Raw genomic sequence first — 16602 nt, forward strand, 5'->3', positions numbered from 1 at the left:
AAGGAGCAGGTGAGTCCCTTGCAAAGTATCTGCTGCATGGAAATCAGCCCAGGTGAGGAGAGATCTAGGGGGAACTTTCCAAGACACACCTCTTCAATTAATTTATTGCAATGATACATTGCCATTATAATTTCTAGATGCTGTATTTTTCTCGTGACTACAATTAAAGACAACATACTGAGATTCTTGTGATTCTTGTCTTCTGGTCTTGGACCTATCTGAGGGTTGACAATTAGTAATATCAAAGTAAAACCTACTCTCTGAACAGTTGGGGTATCAAGCCTCCACAATAATGACCAAACAGGCATACTATTTAATTTGTACTCCGTGGCAGGTGTACAATACTTTTCCAAAAACAATGGAATACTTTTTTGGGTGACACATCAAGTCTTTTGCTGAGGTTGAAAAATTCCACGATTATATCCGTGAGAAGGTGGATTTGCACAAGAAGACATTGGATCCCCAGAACTCACATGATTATATTGATTGCTTTCTTCTCAAAAAACAGAAGGTGGGCATGTAGATACCATATCTGGATAACTGTATAAATATCTCCAATATGCATCTAGGATTAAAGTAGTTCCTCCCAGATGATGGTGGTGGTGATGTTGATGTTATCCATTCAGTGGTGTCAAAGTCCTGGTGATGATATGGTCCGGGTCTTTCCACGTCTTCTGATCTTGACCTAGTTATTTGAGTTGTTCTGTGCTATGGCTTGTGTCCAGACATTGTGTACTTTGATGTCACTTTTTCCACCAGTCAGTTTTTCATTACTAGACTATTTCTTTCCATTACCTGATGGACAGAGTATACCTCACAAACAATTTGATATTGATTTGGAAAGTTTGTAAAACTTTGAGGGAATTGAAAATTGGGTTTAATTTACCTCAGAGGCTTCCTGGTAATTAAATTAAATTATAATTGTATGATGAATCAGGAGTTTAGTAGTTCTGGATGAGAGACCTAGTCTGTGTAACCCTTCTGGAAGTCAAAGTTTAAAGCAGTTTGTATTTCATTACTTTCATAGTACTGAATTCAAGGCTGAAGGATCATCTCTAACAAGCTGACAGAAGCTGAGGAAAGAAACACGTTAAGTCCTACATGGTTTCAAAAGCTATTTGCGTTATTTGAAGAATACTTCCTCAGGCAGGAGAGGGGTCATGAAAGTCCATCTTTTAAGGAATGAAGTAGACAAGCTCCTCAACCCTGTCAGCGCCAGGAGGGGGGGGTATTTCTGGAGGCTTTTAAGGAGACCTTGGTTTGCCTCCTCCTTAAAAAAACCATCCAATTGGTTGCCAGGACAACCAATTTCATCCAATTTCCTTTTTGGTAAATGTTATGGAAAATCTGGGGACCTGACAGCTTCAGAGGGTCCTAGATGAAGCAAATTATCCGGATCCCTTTCAGTCAGGATTCAGGCCCAGTTATAGGATGGAAATGGCATTGGTCACACTTGATGATCTTTGATGAGAGTGGGATTGGGGTATTGCAACCATTCTTGCTCTCCATGAACTCTCAGTGGCTTTCAATACCATTGAGCATGATATCCTTCTGGGTCAACTATGGGGAATACAGCTGGGTGGCACAGTTTAGTGCTAGTTCAGCTCTTTTCTCAGAGCTGTTTCTAATCACTGTTGATAAGGATTGAGAGATCCAGTTCTTGGCCGTTATCATGTGGCATTCTGCATGGCTTGCCACTCGTCTCCATTCCTTTCCATCATCCATATGAATCCATATGGGTGAGATCATCTGTCACCATGGGTTCAGGTGTCTGCAGACTTTTGACAATATCTAAATCTATATTGCCACTCCTGGTGACCCAAATGATACTCTGGTTTCCCTCTTGTGGTGCCTGGAGGCTGTGGGGCTGCATGGGCCTTTGATTGAATCCTGGTAAGACCAAATGGCTTTGGGTACAGGAGGCTTTGTCATCTTTGAATATGAATGAGATGGCACTACCCTGGTTCAGAATTTTTTTGGGAGGGGGTCTCCTGGACTTGCAACTCCTGCCCAAAGAGCAGGTGGCAGTCGTGGCTAAGGAGAAACTTTGGGTTGTGTACCAATTGTGGCATTTCCTGGATCAGGAATGCCTGGGCTCTTTTGTTCAGGAGCTAGATATCTTACAATTGTGCTATTGTAATGTGCTCTGTTGAGCCTACCTTTGAAGAGCATTTGGAAGTTACAGCTGGTACAGAGTGCGGTGGCTCAGACAGTTCTTGGGGTCCAAAGAATGCCCCATATAACATCACTAATCTGTGAGCTGTATCGGCTGCCGGTCTGCTTCCAGGTGCAATTCAAGGTGTTGGTAATCATCTTTAAAGCAGCTGATGGCATAAGTGCAGACTACTTGAGGGACTCAATTGGCTTGGCCCATCCCATCTGTGCTGGCATGCTGCAGGCTTGATTATTCTGGCTGGCAGTGTCCAGTAGAAGTGCTTTCTTTGCCATTGCACCTGTGTCAGCCTCAACCCTCCTCACCTTTCATAAGGGCCAGTAGACCTGACTTTCCCAGAGTATAAGGGAGAAGCAACCTAGAACTAAGGACACATTTTCTAACAGTGAGAACAATTAAATAGTGGAACATCTTGCCTTCAGAAGTTCTGAATGCTCCATCACTGGAGACTTTTAAGAAGGGACTGGACAAGTAATTGTCTGAAATGGAATATGGTATCCCGCTTGTGCAGTGGGTTGGACTAGACGAACTCTAAGGTCTCTTCCAACTCTGTTATTCTGTTATTATTATTTTCTTCTGAAATGATTTTTGCCTTGGATAGTTATATAAAAGGCAAATGTCCCTGTTTTCAATTCAATTTATACGTACTCCATATTGTTGCACAAAATGTACAAAAACAAGAACTCATCTGTACCCAGAGTCCAAAGGTAGAGATGTTAGTAAATAATTACCCTGTATTGATAACAGTAAGAAAACACATGGATTAAAAAACAGATTTAGGAAAAATATTCTTCTTCTTTCAATATTGTCTCATTGAAACCGTTTCTGGGAGTTTTGAAGAGGAAAATAACTCAGAAGAGGATGGAGCTGACATGGACAGGAGTTCTACTTCTTCTCTGTATACTTTTCACTCTTGTCTCATATTTCCAAATGTACAAGAGAAAAGGGCAGCTGCCCCCTGGACCTGCTCCATGGCCTATTCTGGGGAACCTCTTTCAGCGAGATGTACTACCTTTGCATAAACATTCTCAAAAGGTAAGGCTAGTTAACTATTGTACTTCTTCAAAGTTTCTGACATTTGAAACATACTTATAGCTTCTTTAATTGTATTAGTTTGATTTATTTTATAAAGAACAATTTGATTTGTGGCTCATTTCTTCAAAGGGAATTGTAATATAAAGTCACCTTGTAGCAATCTGATAAACCAGCAATGGAGGTTTCAAAGTTCATTAAAATATATAGTAACAAGAAAAACTAGAAAAAATAAATCTATGACCCTCAAAATTGTATCATTTGGATTACTGGTAGCATCAAATTCACTGAAAATTCCATTTGATTCCAGATTGTTGAAATGCAGATACAACCTCTGTCCCAATAAAGTTCATCTGGGCTGAAAAAAATCCAGATGATAACTAGATGCCATCAAAGACATACAGAAACACAAAGTCTTTCTTATAATATTATGGAAATCCAGTTCCTTGAAGCCAATTTAGGTTACCAGAGATAGTTTGTCTTCATGAATGGTAGCATTTTGTTCCTGCTTCCATCCTTCAAATGAATCAATTATTCTCTTCCATGCACATTTTTTCCCATCTGTAACCTTTTTTTGTAAAAATAAAATAAAATATCCAGCCTGAAATTAATTCAAAAATTTGAAGAATATGGCGAAGTGGCAGGACTAAAGATCAATGAAGACAAAACGAAAATGATAACCAAGAACATGACAAAAAAGCAAGAAGGAACTGGAAGTAACAACCAGAATGCAAATTACTAAGAAAGTGAAATACTTGGGGATCTGGGTGTCGGCAAAATATTCCACAATTAAAGACAATAATTATAATAAATTGGTGATACAAATAAAGAAAGATTTAGAAAATTGGAAAAATATTCAGTTATCACTCATGGGATGTATAGCGACAATTAAAATGAATATTTTGCCAAGAATCTTTTTTATTTCTGATTCAAGCCACACCTATTAAAAATTCTTTCAAAAAAATTCTTTCAAAAATTAAAATAACCGCTAGGTTCATTTGGCAGGGACGAAAAGCAAGGATTAAACTAAAGTCAATGCAAGACAGGAAGGAGAGGGGCGGCTTAGCATTACCGAATTGGGATTTATACGCATCAGCAGTAACAATAACATTGGTGAAGGATTGGGTAGAGCTTAAAAGGCCATGATTTGCAAACAGGCTGACATACATTCCTATGGGATGACAAAAATGAAATGCAGAAATACTTTTACAATCATTTAATCAGAAGAGCGTTATTGCAAAAATGGCTCAAAATCAAAAAAATCCACTATGTGAAAATCCCAAATTGGTTATCACCAACAAAAGGATGACTCACCCAAATTTTATAGATTTGAACAAAATGCCAAGATTCAGAGACTTAATTGATAGACAGGGACATTTAAAAACAATTGAAGAATTGGCAGATCAGAACATGAAAGTTGACTGGCTAACTTACCTCCAAATCAAAACTAAATACAATAAAGATAGTAAATTATATGACATCAAAACAGAACCACACAAATTGGATAAAATTATTCAAAACTCAGATAGAAAGATGATAGGGAGAATATATAAATTCCTCCTGAAGTATAAAATGGAAGAGGAAATTATGACAGAACAAATGATAAAATGGGCGCAGAACTTTGGCTATAATATTGAATTAGACAAATGGGAAAAATTTTGGGGAACAAACTTAAAAATGACACTATCAGTTGCATACAAGGAAAACCAGTACAAAATGTTTTACAGATGGCACCTGGCACCAACAAGGTTAGCTAAAATCTTAACAAATACCTCCCCAAAATGTTGGAGATGCGAATCAATACACTGAACATATTACCATTTATGGTGGACCTGTGAGGAGGCTAAATTTTTTTGGAAAAGGATCAAAAATTGGCTGGAGGGCTTCCTTGGAGGAGCCTGCTGGTGGTGGCAGCAAAAAAATCAGCTGCCTCTGAATTCCTGGGTACGTGCCTGTTTAGAGGATCTTCCATCTGACGTCTTATCAGGTTTTCTTATCCTTCAGGCAAGAAGGAAAGAAGAAATTGTTTTGCTGGCAAATGCTCTTCGATTTTTGCAGCTTTTGTGCTTTCAGGGAAAGGCGGGCTAGCCCAAGGCAGAATGGCTGTCCGTGCTGGGAACTTCAAACTGCCTTGTGCGGGACAAAGTAGGTCTCCCCCACTCAGTTCAAAGTTTTGATTGATTTAATCTTATCACGACCTGGATCCGATTGCGTGGACAATAATTTTTTATCAACATTTTAGCTTCTTTTCTTTTTCTCCTCTGAAAAACTATTTACTTAGAGGCTTTTAAAATGGCGCCGAGCAGGCTGGTTTCTCCGGTAATAATGAATACTTTTTGTTAATTGTCACAAGAATTCAAAACAAAAGAGATTGCTTATCAGTTGTTTTGTTTCACAATCAGCCAGCAGAAGCTTTTTAATTAGTTTCATTTATACAAGAATTTCACTCCCTCATTAATCTTGCTTATCTGGAAGTTAAATGGTGATGAATCTGCTGAACGGTCTTGTTACAATGTTTACTCACTGAAAGTTTTGCCAAGCCTTAAACTTCAAAATAAAAGGGGAACTCAGCCTCTTTACTTAAAGCTGCATATTCAGGCAATAGAGTTTTATTAACTGCAGGCAGATAAATTTTGAAATGGCTTCAAAACTAAATATTAACTTGAAGTCGTCACCCTCTACTTCCAGGGGCACATCCTCAGTGCCTGGCACAAAGCTGCAGCCTCCGCTTCCTACGCCCCCTGCTGGGGATGTGTTAACGAAAGAATTTTTTCTGAGTAATCTAAGCAAGGCTCTTAATGCACAGACAATTAAAATGGAAGATAAATTTAGAGATAATAGAGAGGAGAGAAAAGAGGAAATAAAAGAAATGAAAGAAGAAATCAAAAGTGAAATAAAAGGACTTAAACAGGAGCTGTATGAGAAAATTGACGCTAAGGTTGGTAAAATTAGAGACGAAATGCTGAGACTTGTAACTGTATTAACAGAACATATTTCTGGAATGGAAGATACTCTAGATGTTCTTAATGATGCCAATGCTAAATTGACATTGAAAACAGAGGTGGTGGAACAAAAAGTGGAAAATGCTGAAAAAGAAATTATTATGATACAGTACCGAGAAATGGAGTTCGCATTAAGAGTAAGGGGGCTGCGTGAGGCGAAACAGGAGAACCTGAAACAGATCCTATCGGAAGCTTTTGACCACCTGATGGGAAGACCAGGGACCAACCTTGACTGGCAAATTGACAAAGCTTACCGCATTAACTCCTGGCTGGCAAAGCAGAAGCAGCTTCCTCGAGACATCATTATATATTACCGCCTCAACTCTGTATGGAAAGCCCGAGATTTTTATTATAATATATTGAAGGCCGGATACCCTGCACCATCTGGACCTAGAGAAAGACCACAAGAAGGACAGGATAGACAGCAAACTACACAACCACCAGACAAGATGGAGCATCTCTCTTTTCTAGAAGTGCAAGGTGCTATGGAACAAAGACCTAGCCGCATGACTACTAGATGTATGGAGAAACAAGTTAAAAAGCAACAGCATCAACAATCACCGGCCATCGATCAAGGAACTACAATAACAAATCTGGAAGCAGTGGGAGGAGCTAGACCTAAGGTTAAACAGGCCATGCAGGAAGCTCTAAAAATGCTTCAGCCAACCAAAGATGACAACTAAGATTTTAACATGGAATGTCAACGGACTGAATTCTCCACAGAAGAGGAAGAAAATATTTCATTATCTCAAACAGTTTAAGAACGATGTAATTTGTTTGCAAGAAACTCATATCAAGTCAACTGATCAAAAATATTTGATCAACTCAAAACTTGGTCAACATTTTGCAGCTTCTGCTATGGAAAAGAAGAATGGTGTAGTTGTATACCTAAGAAAAGATATGAAAGCTGAATTAATAGAAGCAGATCCCTTCAGAAGATATATTGCTTTAGACTTAATCCTAGAAGGGAAAAAGACATTACTTTTGGGAATTTATGCTCCCAATCAACAGCAAGATAGATTCTATAGAAATCTTTATGCTAAATTAGTACAGTGGGACTATAGTTCCTGTATACTATTGGGTGACTGGAATGGAGTGATAGACACTAAAAGAGATAAGAAGATTTCCCGCCTAAATACTAAGATGCGAGCAAAGTTACCCAAACCTTTCTTTGACATTATGGATGATTTTGAATTGAGAGATATTTGGCGAGAAAGGAATGCAGAGGAATATGACTTCACTTTCTTCTCGGACAGGCATCAATCCCTTTCAAGGATTGATTTTATTCTAACCACTAATGATTTGCTTTCTAGGGTCAAGAAAACAAAGATTGCGGCTAGGGTCCTTTCGGACCATAACCCAGTTTGGATGGAGTTGGGAAGGGTAGTGCAGGCAAGAAAGTCTTGGAGATTGAATGAAAACTTATTTAGATATGAAAAGTATATTAATGATTGTAAAAAATTACTATCTGAATATTTTGTTTTGAATATGAATAAGGGTATATCTATGGAATTTGTATGGGATGCAAGCAAAGCGTATATGAGAGGAGTCTTGATGAATATAAATAAAACACATAGAAATAGGGAGGGTTAAAACGAACAGAACTGGAAGAGGAAATTAAGAGAAAAGAGCTGGAGTTAACAATGAACCCAGACGATACAAAGGTTAAGGAAGCTATTAACATATTAAAATCTCAATTTGATATGTTGATTTCTGACCAGGTAGCCACTAATTTATTATATGCAAAACACAATACTTTTTGTAATGCAAACAAACCTGGCAGATGGTTAGCTTATCAGATTAGGAAAAAAAGGAAAACTCGAAATATATCTAAACTGATTTACAGAGGGAAGGAGGTGTTTCAACAGGAAGAGATTCAAAAGGCTTTTCGGGAATTTTTTACAGAACTGTATAAAGGGGATAAAATTAATGGTTTAGACATAGACAAATATTTAGACAAAGAGAAAATACCTTCAGTTAAAGAAGAGCACAGGCAAAAATTGAATCAACCAATAACCTCGGGGGAAATCTTGCAGGTAATTAAGCAATTAAAGTCAGGGAAAGCACCAGGTACAGATGCTTGACAGCGGTTTACTATAAAAACTTACAGTTAGAAATGGTAGAACCTCTTAGAGAATTATTTAATATGATTCAAACGGAAGGTAAAGTGCCTCCATCTTGGAAGACAGCATTTATATCTTTGATACCCAAAGAAGATCAAGATACTACTCAACCCAAAAATTATAGACCTATTTCATTACTGAATGTAGATTATAAAATTTTTACTAAAATATTAGCAAATAGGTTAATGTTGGTTATTCAATAATTGATACATACGGACCAAACAGGTTTTATACAAGGGAGACAGATGAAAAGTAATGTCAGATTAATTATTAATGCATTAGAATATTTGGGAAAGAACAACCAGATCCCTGCTGCGTTTATATTTTTGGATGCTGAGAAGGCCTTTGATCAAGTTAACTGGCAATTTCTGCTGAAGATATTGCAAAAGATGCAGATAGGAGATAATTTTTTACAGTCAATTAAAGCAATATACCAACAGCAAACAGCACAAATCATAGTCAATGGAAGTTTAACAGACTCTTTTCAAATTGGAAAAGGTACAAGACAGGGCTGTCCTTTGTCCCCATTATTGTTTATTATAACTTTGGAAGTATTGTTGAATAAAATACAGGGCTTGGATGGTTGAAAAGGGATCAAGATTAGGCAGCAAGAATATAGAGTCCGCGCTTTTGCGGATGATTTGGTCATAATATTGGAACAACCGCAGGAATCCAGTATGGTTTTAATGAATACGGTTAATCAATATGGTCAAGTGTCTGGCTTTAAAATAAATTTAGGAAAAACCAAAATATTAGCTATAAATTTGAATATTAAACAAAAGGAAAAATTAGGAGTGATGCTAGGATGTGAGGTAGTTAAAAAAGTCAAATATCTTGGAGTTAACATTTTAACTTCAAATGGGAAATTATATAAGCATAATTATGAACCACTTTGGCATAGTATACAGACAGAGATGAAAAAATGGGAGAAATTGCACTTATCATTGCTGGGTAGGATAGCGGCAGTGAAAATGAACATTTTACCAAAATTTTTATTTCTTTTCCAAATGTTACCTATACTTAAAAAAGATGCGAACCTTTTAGAATGGCAGAAGGGTATCAACAAATTTGTATGGGCAGGAAAGAAGCCGAGGGTAAAGATGAAAATAATGCAAGATGTACGTGAGAGAGGAGGATTGAAACTACCTAATTTAAAACTATATTATGATGCAGTGGCATTATCTGTAATTAGTGATTGGACTCATTTAACCAATGATAGAATATTGAATATTGAGGGACACGATCTGGTATTTGGCTGGCATGCTTACCTGTTATTCAACAACAAGTTGGATAAGAATTTTAAAAGTCATATTTTAAGAAATGCTTTATTGCGGGTTTGGAAGAAATACCAATATAAATTAAATGACAAGATACCCATGAGGGCAATTCCTAGACACGCAATTGAAAATATGAACACAGGACGGACTTCTGGGAGGAGCCTGCTGGTGGTGGCAGCAAAAAAATCAGCTGCCTCCGAATTCCTGGCTACGTACCTGTTTAGAGGATCTTCCATCTGACGTCTTATCAGGTTTTCTTATCCTTCAGGCAAGAAGGAAAGAAGAAATTGTTTTGCTGGCAAACGCTCTTCGATTTTTGCAGCTTTTGTGCTTGCAGGGAAAGGGGGGCTAGCCCAAGGCAGAACGGCTGTCCGTGCTGGGAATTTCAAACTGCCTTGTGCAGGACAAAGTAGGTCTCCTCCACTCAGTTCAAAGTTTTGTTTGATTTAATCTTATCACGAGCTGAATCCATTTCCGTGGACAATAATTGTTTATCAACATTTTAGCTTCTTTTCTTTTTCTCCTCCGAAAAATTATTTACTTAGAGGCTTTTAAAATGGCGCCGAGCAGGCTGGTTTCTCCGGTAATAATGAACACTTTTTGTTAATTTTCAACAAGAATTCAAAACAAAAGAGATTGCTTATCATATGTTTTGGTTTCACAATAGGCCAGCAGAAGCTTTTTAATTAGTTTCATTTCTACAAGAATTTTACTCCTTCATTAACTTTGCTTATCTGGAAGTTAAATGGTGATGAATCTGCTGAATAGTCTTGTTACAATGTTTACTCACTGAAAGCTTTGCCAAGCCTTAAACTTCAAAATAAAAGGGGAACTCAGCCTCTTTACTTAAAGCTGCATATTCAGGCAATAGAGTTTTATTAACTGCAGGCAGATAAATTTTGAAATGGCCTCAAAACCAAATATTAACTTGAAGTCGTAATTTTTTTTCTTATTACTATTCAAAATACCAGCTTCAATTTTGTAAAAGGCTTTCTTATCCAGCTGCGTTACAAGATGGCGATTTTATAGCTTCTGCATTTGATATATGACACACTCAATCAGCTCTATTCTCCTGAAGACTTCTCCTTATTAACTGTTAAAAGTCTATAAATAGTATCCCATTTAAAACCGAGGGGAGCAGAGACTTTGTTTGTTTGCTTGTTTGTTTGTGCGTTTTTTATAATGGCTCCCAAATCGAAGCAGTCTAAGCGTTTCCTTAATAATACATCTCAAGAAATTGTTACAAAATCGCTGCCCTTGCCTCCCACGCCCTCTACTGGAGATCTCTTAACGCAAGAATTTCTTTTTGAAACCCTTAAAGAGTTCAGACAGGAAATTAAACAACTTTTATCGGACTTATATGATAAACTGGATGCCAAGATTGCTCAAACAAGGGAAGATATGATCGGAGTTATGACTGTTATGACAGACTATGTTTCTGAAATGGAGGACAAATTGGAACTTTTGGAAAAAAGCTAATTCTAATTTGACATCTAAAATTCAAACGTTACAACAGGAAGTTGAAAATGCTCAAAAACAACTCGTTATGATAAATTACAATAAGACTGCATTTGCAATAAGAGTCAGAGGATTGCGTGAAAAGGAACAGGAGAATTTGAAACAGACCTTTTTTGAGACTTTCAGACGTTTGGTGGGAAGTCCGGGATTTAACTTTGATTGGCAGATTCAAAAAATTTATCGCCAGAACTCGTGTGTAGCAAAACAACGACAGCTTCCGAGGGACATAATTATATATTTCACCACAAGAGAATCCAGAAATGCGATAATACAGAAGTTCTACAATAACAGGCTGCGAATCGATGGACAGGACTTGATTGTTTTTAAAGAAATACCATCTCAAATATTAAGAGCAAGGAGAGACTACACTTTCTTAACTGAAAAACTCAGAGATTCTCAGATACAATATAAATGGGAAGTGCCATCTGGTATCACAGTTACATTTGAGAACCAAAAATATCGTCTCAATTCTGTTTGCGAAGCCCGAGATTTTTACTACAAAACTCTGAAGGCGGGACTTCCTGATTCACCCGGACTTGGAGAAAGACAAGGAGAAGGAGAAGATAAGCAGTGGGACACGTGGCTACAAGGCGGAGGGTGTTGCTTTCCCCTTCCGGAAGGGCAGAAGAGTAAAGAATAAAGATCCAGCTATGCCTTTAAAATACTTCTTAAATTTTTAATCTGAATAAAATTTCAGGACTCCTGTCTGGTATAAAATGACAAAGCTGTATACCGATGAAGAGATATTGAGACTGAAAGAAGCGGTGCTGAATTTGGACATACATTGTATGGGACTTATATAAGACTTGTTTGAATCTTAATTTAAACTGCGCATGATCTATTCTTTGGGGCGAGGAGAGCGGAGATCGTAGTTTTCTTGGATTGTGGTTTGGGATGAATGGAGTCGGGTGGCGTGGGGTAGATGGAAGGGTAGTGAAAGTTCAATTAGATTATCTTGATCCAGAATGTAAGCTGATTTTTGTATAAATTGTTATTTGAATACAAGGTTAAGAAAGATTATCTGGAGAGTCTACACGAGGGTGGAGTAAATATGAGAGGAGCAATGGATGAGGATAAAATATATATGTGGACACGGGTAAAGGCAGGATGGGAGGTATAAAATTTATATGCGGAAGCGAGTAAAGACATTGTTTAAGATTTTAAAAATAATGAGAAGCTGAGTTTAATGTTAGAGAGTTTATTGACTTCTCTTTCTTGGGGGGGGGGTTCCCCCCCTTTTTTTTCTTTTTATTATTCTTTTCTTTTTTGTTCTTTTTTGTTCTTTTTTTTGTAACTTCTAATCTATTTGGTTTCAATATACTCCAGACTTTGCTTGATAAAGAACGATGCCGGGAATGGGATCTGGGAAGTCGGAAGGGGGTCAGGGAGGGGGGTTCAGGGGGTGGGTGGGGGGGAGGGTGGAAATATAGACTCAATTTTCAGAACAATGAATGCACTTGGATACTGTTGCTTTTTTTTCTTTTTTTTCTTTTCTTCTCTCTTTTCCTTTTATTTTTCTTTTGTTTTAGTACAAAACAAATAGATCAATGAATACTAGAAATACACCGAAGCGAGGTGTAGAGGGAAAGAAGAGGGGGGAATTAAGAGGGAGTGAGAAGGGAATGTAAGGAGGGTGAGATGGTGGGAAGGGGAGAAAGGAATGGCTGAGGGGGAGGGGAAGTAGAAGAGGGGATTGTTGGAAGGGAGAAATGAAAGTTGGAGGGGTAGAAGGAAGGGTGTATGTAGGATAGAAGTGTTATGAGTTGTTTATTGCTTCTTTTTTTTAACTGCACAGTATTTAAGTGATTGTATAAAGGAAAATGAAAATGTAATAAAAGATTAATCTTGAAAAAAAAGAAAAAAGAAAAAAAAAAGAAAATATGAATACAGCACAAAAACAGGACAGAATTACTTACAGACAGCTTCTTACCTCAGAAAGGGGGGTATTACAATTAAAATCTTTAGAGGTATTAAAAGAGGAGAAGGTAGTTCAAACATGGTTCCAGTATGGGCAATTACAGGCTAGGTGGAAAATAGATCAAAAAATTGGTTTTATCCAAGTTGAGGATAACTTGTTTAAACAAATAAGAGATCAAAGCTTAATGAATATAAAGAGGATATATAATGTATTAATACAGATGGATTTGGAAACAGAATTAGTTAAAGATTGTATGATAAAATAGGCTCAAAATAATGTTGGATAAATGGGAAAGAATCTGGGTAAGAAATGTGAAATTTACACAAGCTCAAAATCTGAGAGAAATTTTTTACAAGATGTTCTATAGATGGCATTTAGATCCTAAAAAGTTGGCTTCTATGTATCCGAATGTACAGCCTAAATGTTGGAGGTGTGGTTCTCTCGATGCTACATATTATCATATATGGTGGACCTGCCAAAAGGTTAAGGCATTCTGGATAAAAATATGGTGGGTCATGCAAAATATTTTTAAAAGAAGGATAAAGTTTATTCCTCAGTTATTTTTACTAGGTATATGTACTGACTTTACAGTGGTAGAGACTAATTTGATTCTGTCACAAACTTAGCCGAGATGGCTAAAATATCGGCATATCTTAAAGATCACTCAAATGAGAGATATAAACGAGACTGGAAAAAATGGATTGACTATATACAAAATAAATACGGGACCAAGAAATTCCAGTTAGCCTATGCTTAAGATCAGAAATGATTTAAACTGTTAAAAGTTAGTTCAGTAAGAAGAAGCTAAGGTCAATATAGAATGTCATTAATTTCTTTATTTCTTTTTTCTCAATAGATTTTAGACTGTGTTAGTTAAAAATCCATACCGTGTTTGGGTTCTGGGAAGTCGGGGGTGGGGAAGGAGGAGCGGGGTTGGGGGGTGGAGGGAGGGAGGGGCACACAAAAAAAATTGTACTTCAATGTCTTAATGATTGACGAATGATGAAATATTTGTGTTTTTAAAAGAAATAAAATAAATATTTGTGGAAAAAAAATTGGCTGGAGGCAATAACAGGGGTTAAAATAGAATGGAAACCTGAAGTATTTTTATTAGGAATAATGTCTGCGAAATACAAAAAAGAAATCCAGTATTTAATGCTACATATAATTAGGGCAGCAATGATTGCCTTTGCTCAGAAATGGAAAAACAAATTAATTCCAAGCGAAGATGAAATAATAAGAAAGGTTATGGATTGTGCTGAAATGGACAAACTAACTAAAGAAATCCAGGGAAAAGAAGAATCAGAATTCTACCAGATAAGGGATAAATGGTATAGATGGATGGAGGAAAGAAACAAGAATCAATGAAGGAATATAACAAAACTCAAAAAGTAATAGTATCAGTAAAATAAGAGGGTTAAGAATGGTGAAATCCAAATGAAATACAATAGAAGGAGAAATAATATAAGGTGAGTGGTATTGATTGATAATTGTTATTAGAACGAACAGGAAGCTCCTGTTCATATTGTATTGTGTAAATGTGGTGTACATCTAGGTTTTGTGTGTGTGTGTTTTACATGTTTCTTAATAAAAAATAAAATAAATTAGTCCATTAGTATACTTCTATGTCAGTGGCCCTTTACAATATGATTCCTTGTACATTGTTTGAAGCACTCCTATATATTCTTTCCTTATATCCACATTCCATTCAGTCTGTTGGGAAATTGATGTACACTATATGTTGTTATTTTTCATGAAATATGTTAATTTTTATTTTTGCAATACTTTTACATTCACGCTTAGATTTTCCACTTCTTTCCTTTTCTTCTGAGTCCATTTTGTCATGGACTGTGCTTTCTTTATTTATAGCAATAGCACTTATAATTATATACTGTTTCACTATGCTTTACAGCCCTCTCTAGTGGTTTACAGAGTCACCACATTGCCCCCACAATTTGGGTCCCCATTTTACTACCTCAGAAGGCTGGAAGGCTGAGTCAACCTTGAGCCTGGTGAGATTCGATTGCCAAATTGCAGTCAGCCAGCAGTCAGCAGAAATAGCCTGCAGTACTGCATTCTAACCAATGTGCCACCGCAGCTCCTAATGCCAGAATGGTGAACTTATGGCATGAGTGCCACAGGTGCCACGCAGAGCCATTTAACAGGGCACGGAAGGTGTTGCTGTGTCAGCTGACTTCAGCTTTTTTAAAAGCCATTTTTCGCCCACCCCAGGCTCCAGAGGCTTTATAGGTGCTTGGGGAGAGTGAAAAAGAGTGAAAAGCCCTGCCCCCCACCCCCAGAGCGCAAAAAACAGTTCTATGGGCAAACCGGAAGTTCGGGAATGATCCTACAAGCAGGGTAGTTTTTAGTCCTCCGAAGGCTTCGGGAAAGCTCCTAATCACTGTCCTAAAGAGCCAAGGTGGCGCAGTGGTTAAATGCAGCACTGCAGGCTACTGCTAGATCAGCAGGTCAGCGGTTCAAATCTCACCGGCTCAGGGTTGACTCAGCCTTCCATCCTTCCGAGGTGGATAAAATGAGGACCCAGATTGTTGGGGGCAATATGCTGACTCTCTGTAAACCGCTTAGAGAGGCCTGAAAGGCCTATGAAGCGGTATATAAGTCTACTGCTATATAATGCTATAATTAATGTATGAATCAAATATATCAATGGCAGACTTTTGAGCATTACAGAAAGATAATTCTTACATTTTGAAAAGTCAGTTCAACCTGGGCCTATTCCTTTTCTGTTTCAAATTTTTATTAGTTTATCAAAATATAAAATACAAAATAAAAATAATGGGCAACTAGAGGAAGGAAAAAGAAAATGAAAGTTAAAGGGGGAAAAGAAAAAAAGTATTAACTTCTGACTTTTTAGCACAGTAGAAGATAACATTACCGCTTTAACTTTTTCTTTTTGCACATAAGAACATGCTACTTATTTCTATAACAACAATCTACTTAGTCAGCAAAACCAAAATCAAAGTTTCATTTTTTTCATCACAGGGATAAAATCAAGAAGTTATTTCTAAATGAAAAAAAAACATAATTATATTATCTTCTTTGAACAAAGCAATCAATTTAAACATCTCTGCTTTTTCTTCCTTGCTGTTGAAGCAGTGCAGAGTGCAGAGAAGATCAACAAAGATGATCAGGGGACTGTAGGCTAAAACATATAAAGAACGGTTGCTGGAATTGGGTATGTCTAATTTAATGAAAAGGACTGGGGTAACACCATAGTAGTGTTCCAATACCTCAGGGGCTGCCACAAGGAAGAGGGAGTCAAGCTATTCTCTAATGCACCTGAAGGCAGGACAAGAAGCAATGGATGGAAACTAATCAAGGAGAGTAGCAACCAAGAACGAAGGAGAAATTTTCTGACAGTTAGAACAATTAATCAGTGAAAAACTTTCCTCCAAAGTTGTGAATGGCCCAACACTGGAAATTTTTTAAAATAGCTTGAACAATCATTTGTCTGAAGTAATATAGGGCTCAGGCAGGAAACCAGGGTGTTAAACTTGTGACAAGATGTTGTCATCATGTGATTCCCCTTTAACAAAAT

The 16602-nt window shown here is 37.2% G+C and overlaps 1 protein-coding gene across 1 annotated transcript in view; it reads left to right on the forward strand.

Annotated features, from left to right (window-relative positions):
• The first annotated feature begins 2966 nt into the window (after positions 1–2966).
• LOC148048132 (cytochrome P450 2C20-like) overlaps positions 2967–16602 on the forward strand; it is a 39755-nt gene continuing 26119 nt past the window's right edge. The window contains exon 1 of the mRNA XM_087709807.1: positions 2967–3208. Within this exon, the coding sequence (XP_087565933.1) occupies positions 3035–3208 (174 nt within the window). The 5' untranslated portion in view covers positions 2967–3034. The remainder of the gene's footprint in view (positions 3209–16602) is intronic.

This window comes from Thamnophis sirtalis, unplaced genomic scaffold, assembly GCF_051295495.1.
Source record: "Thamnophis sirtalis isolate CommonGarterSnake01/CBP01778 unplaced genomic scaffold, rThaSir2_p1.2 scaffold_3, whole genome shotgun sequence".
Classification (NCBI taxonomy): Eukaryota; Metazoa; Chordata; class Lepidosauria; order Squamata; family Natricidae; genus Thamnophis; species Thamnophis sirtalis.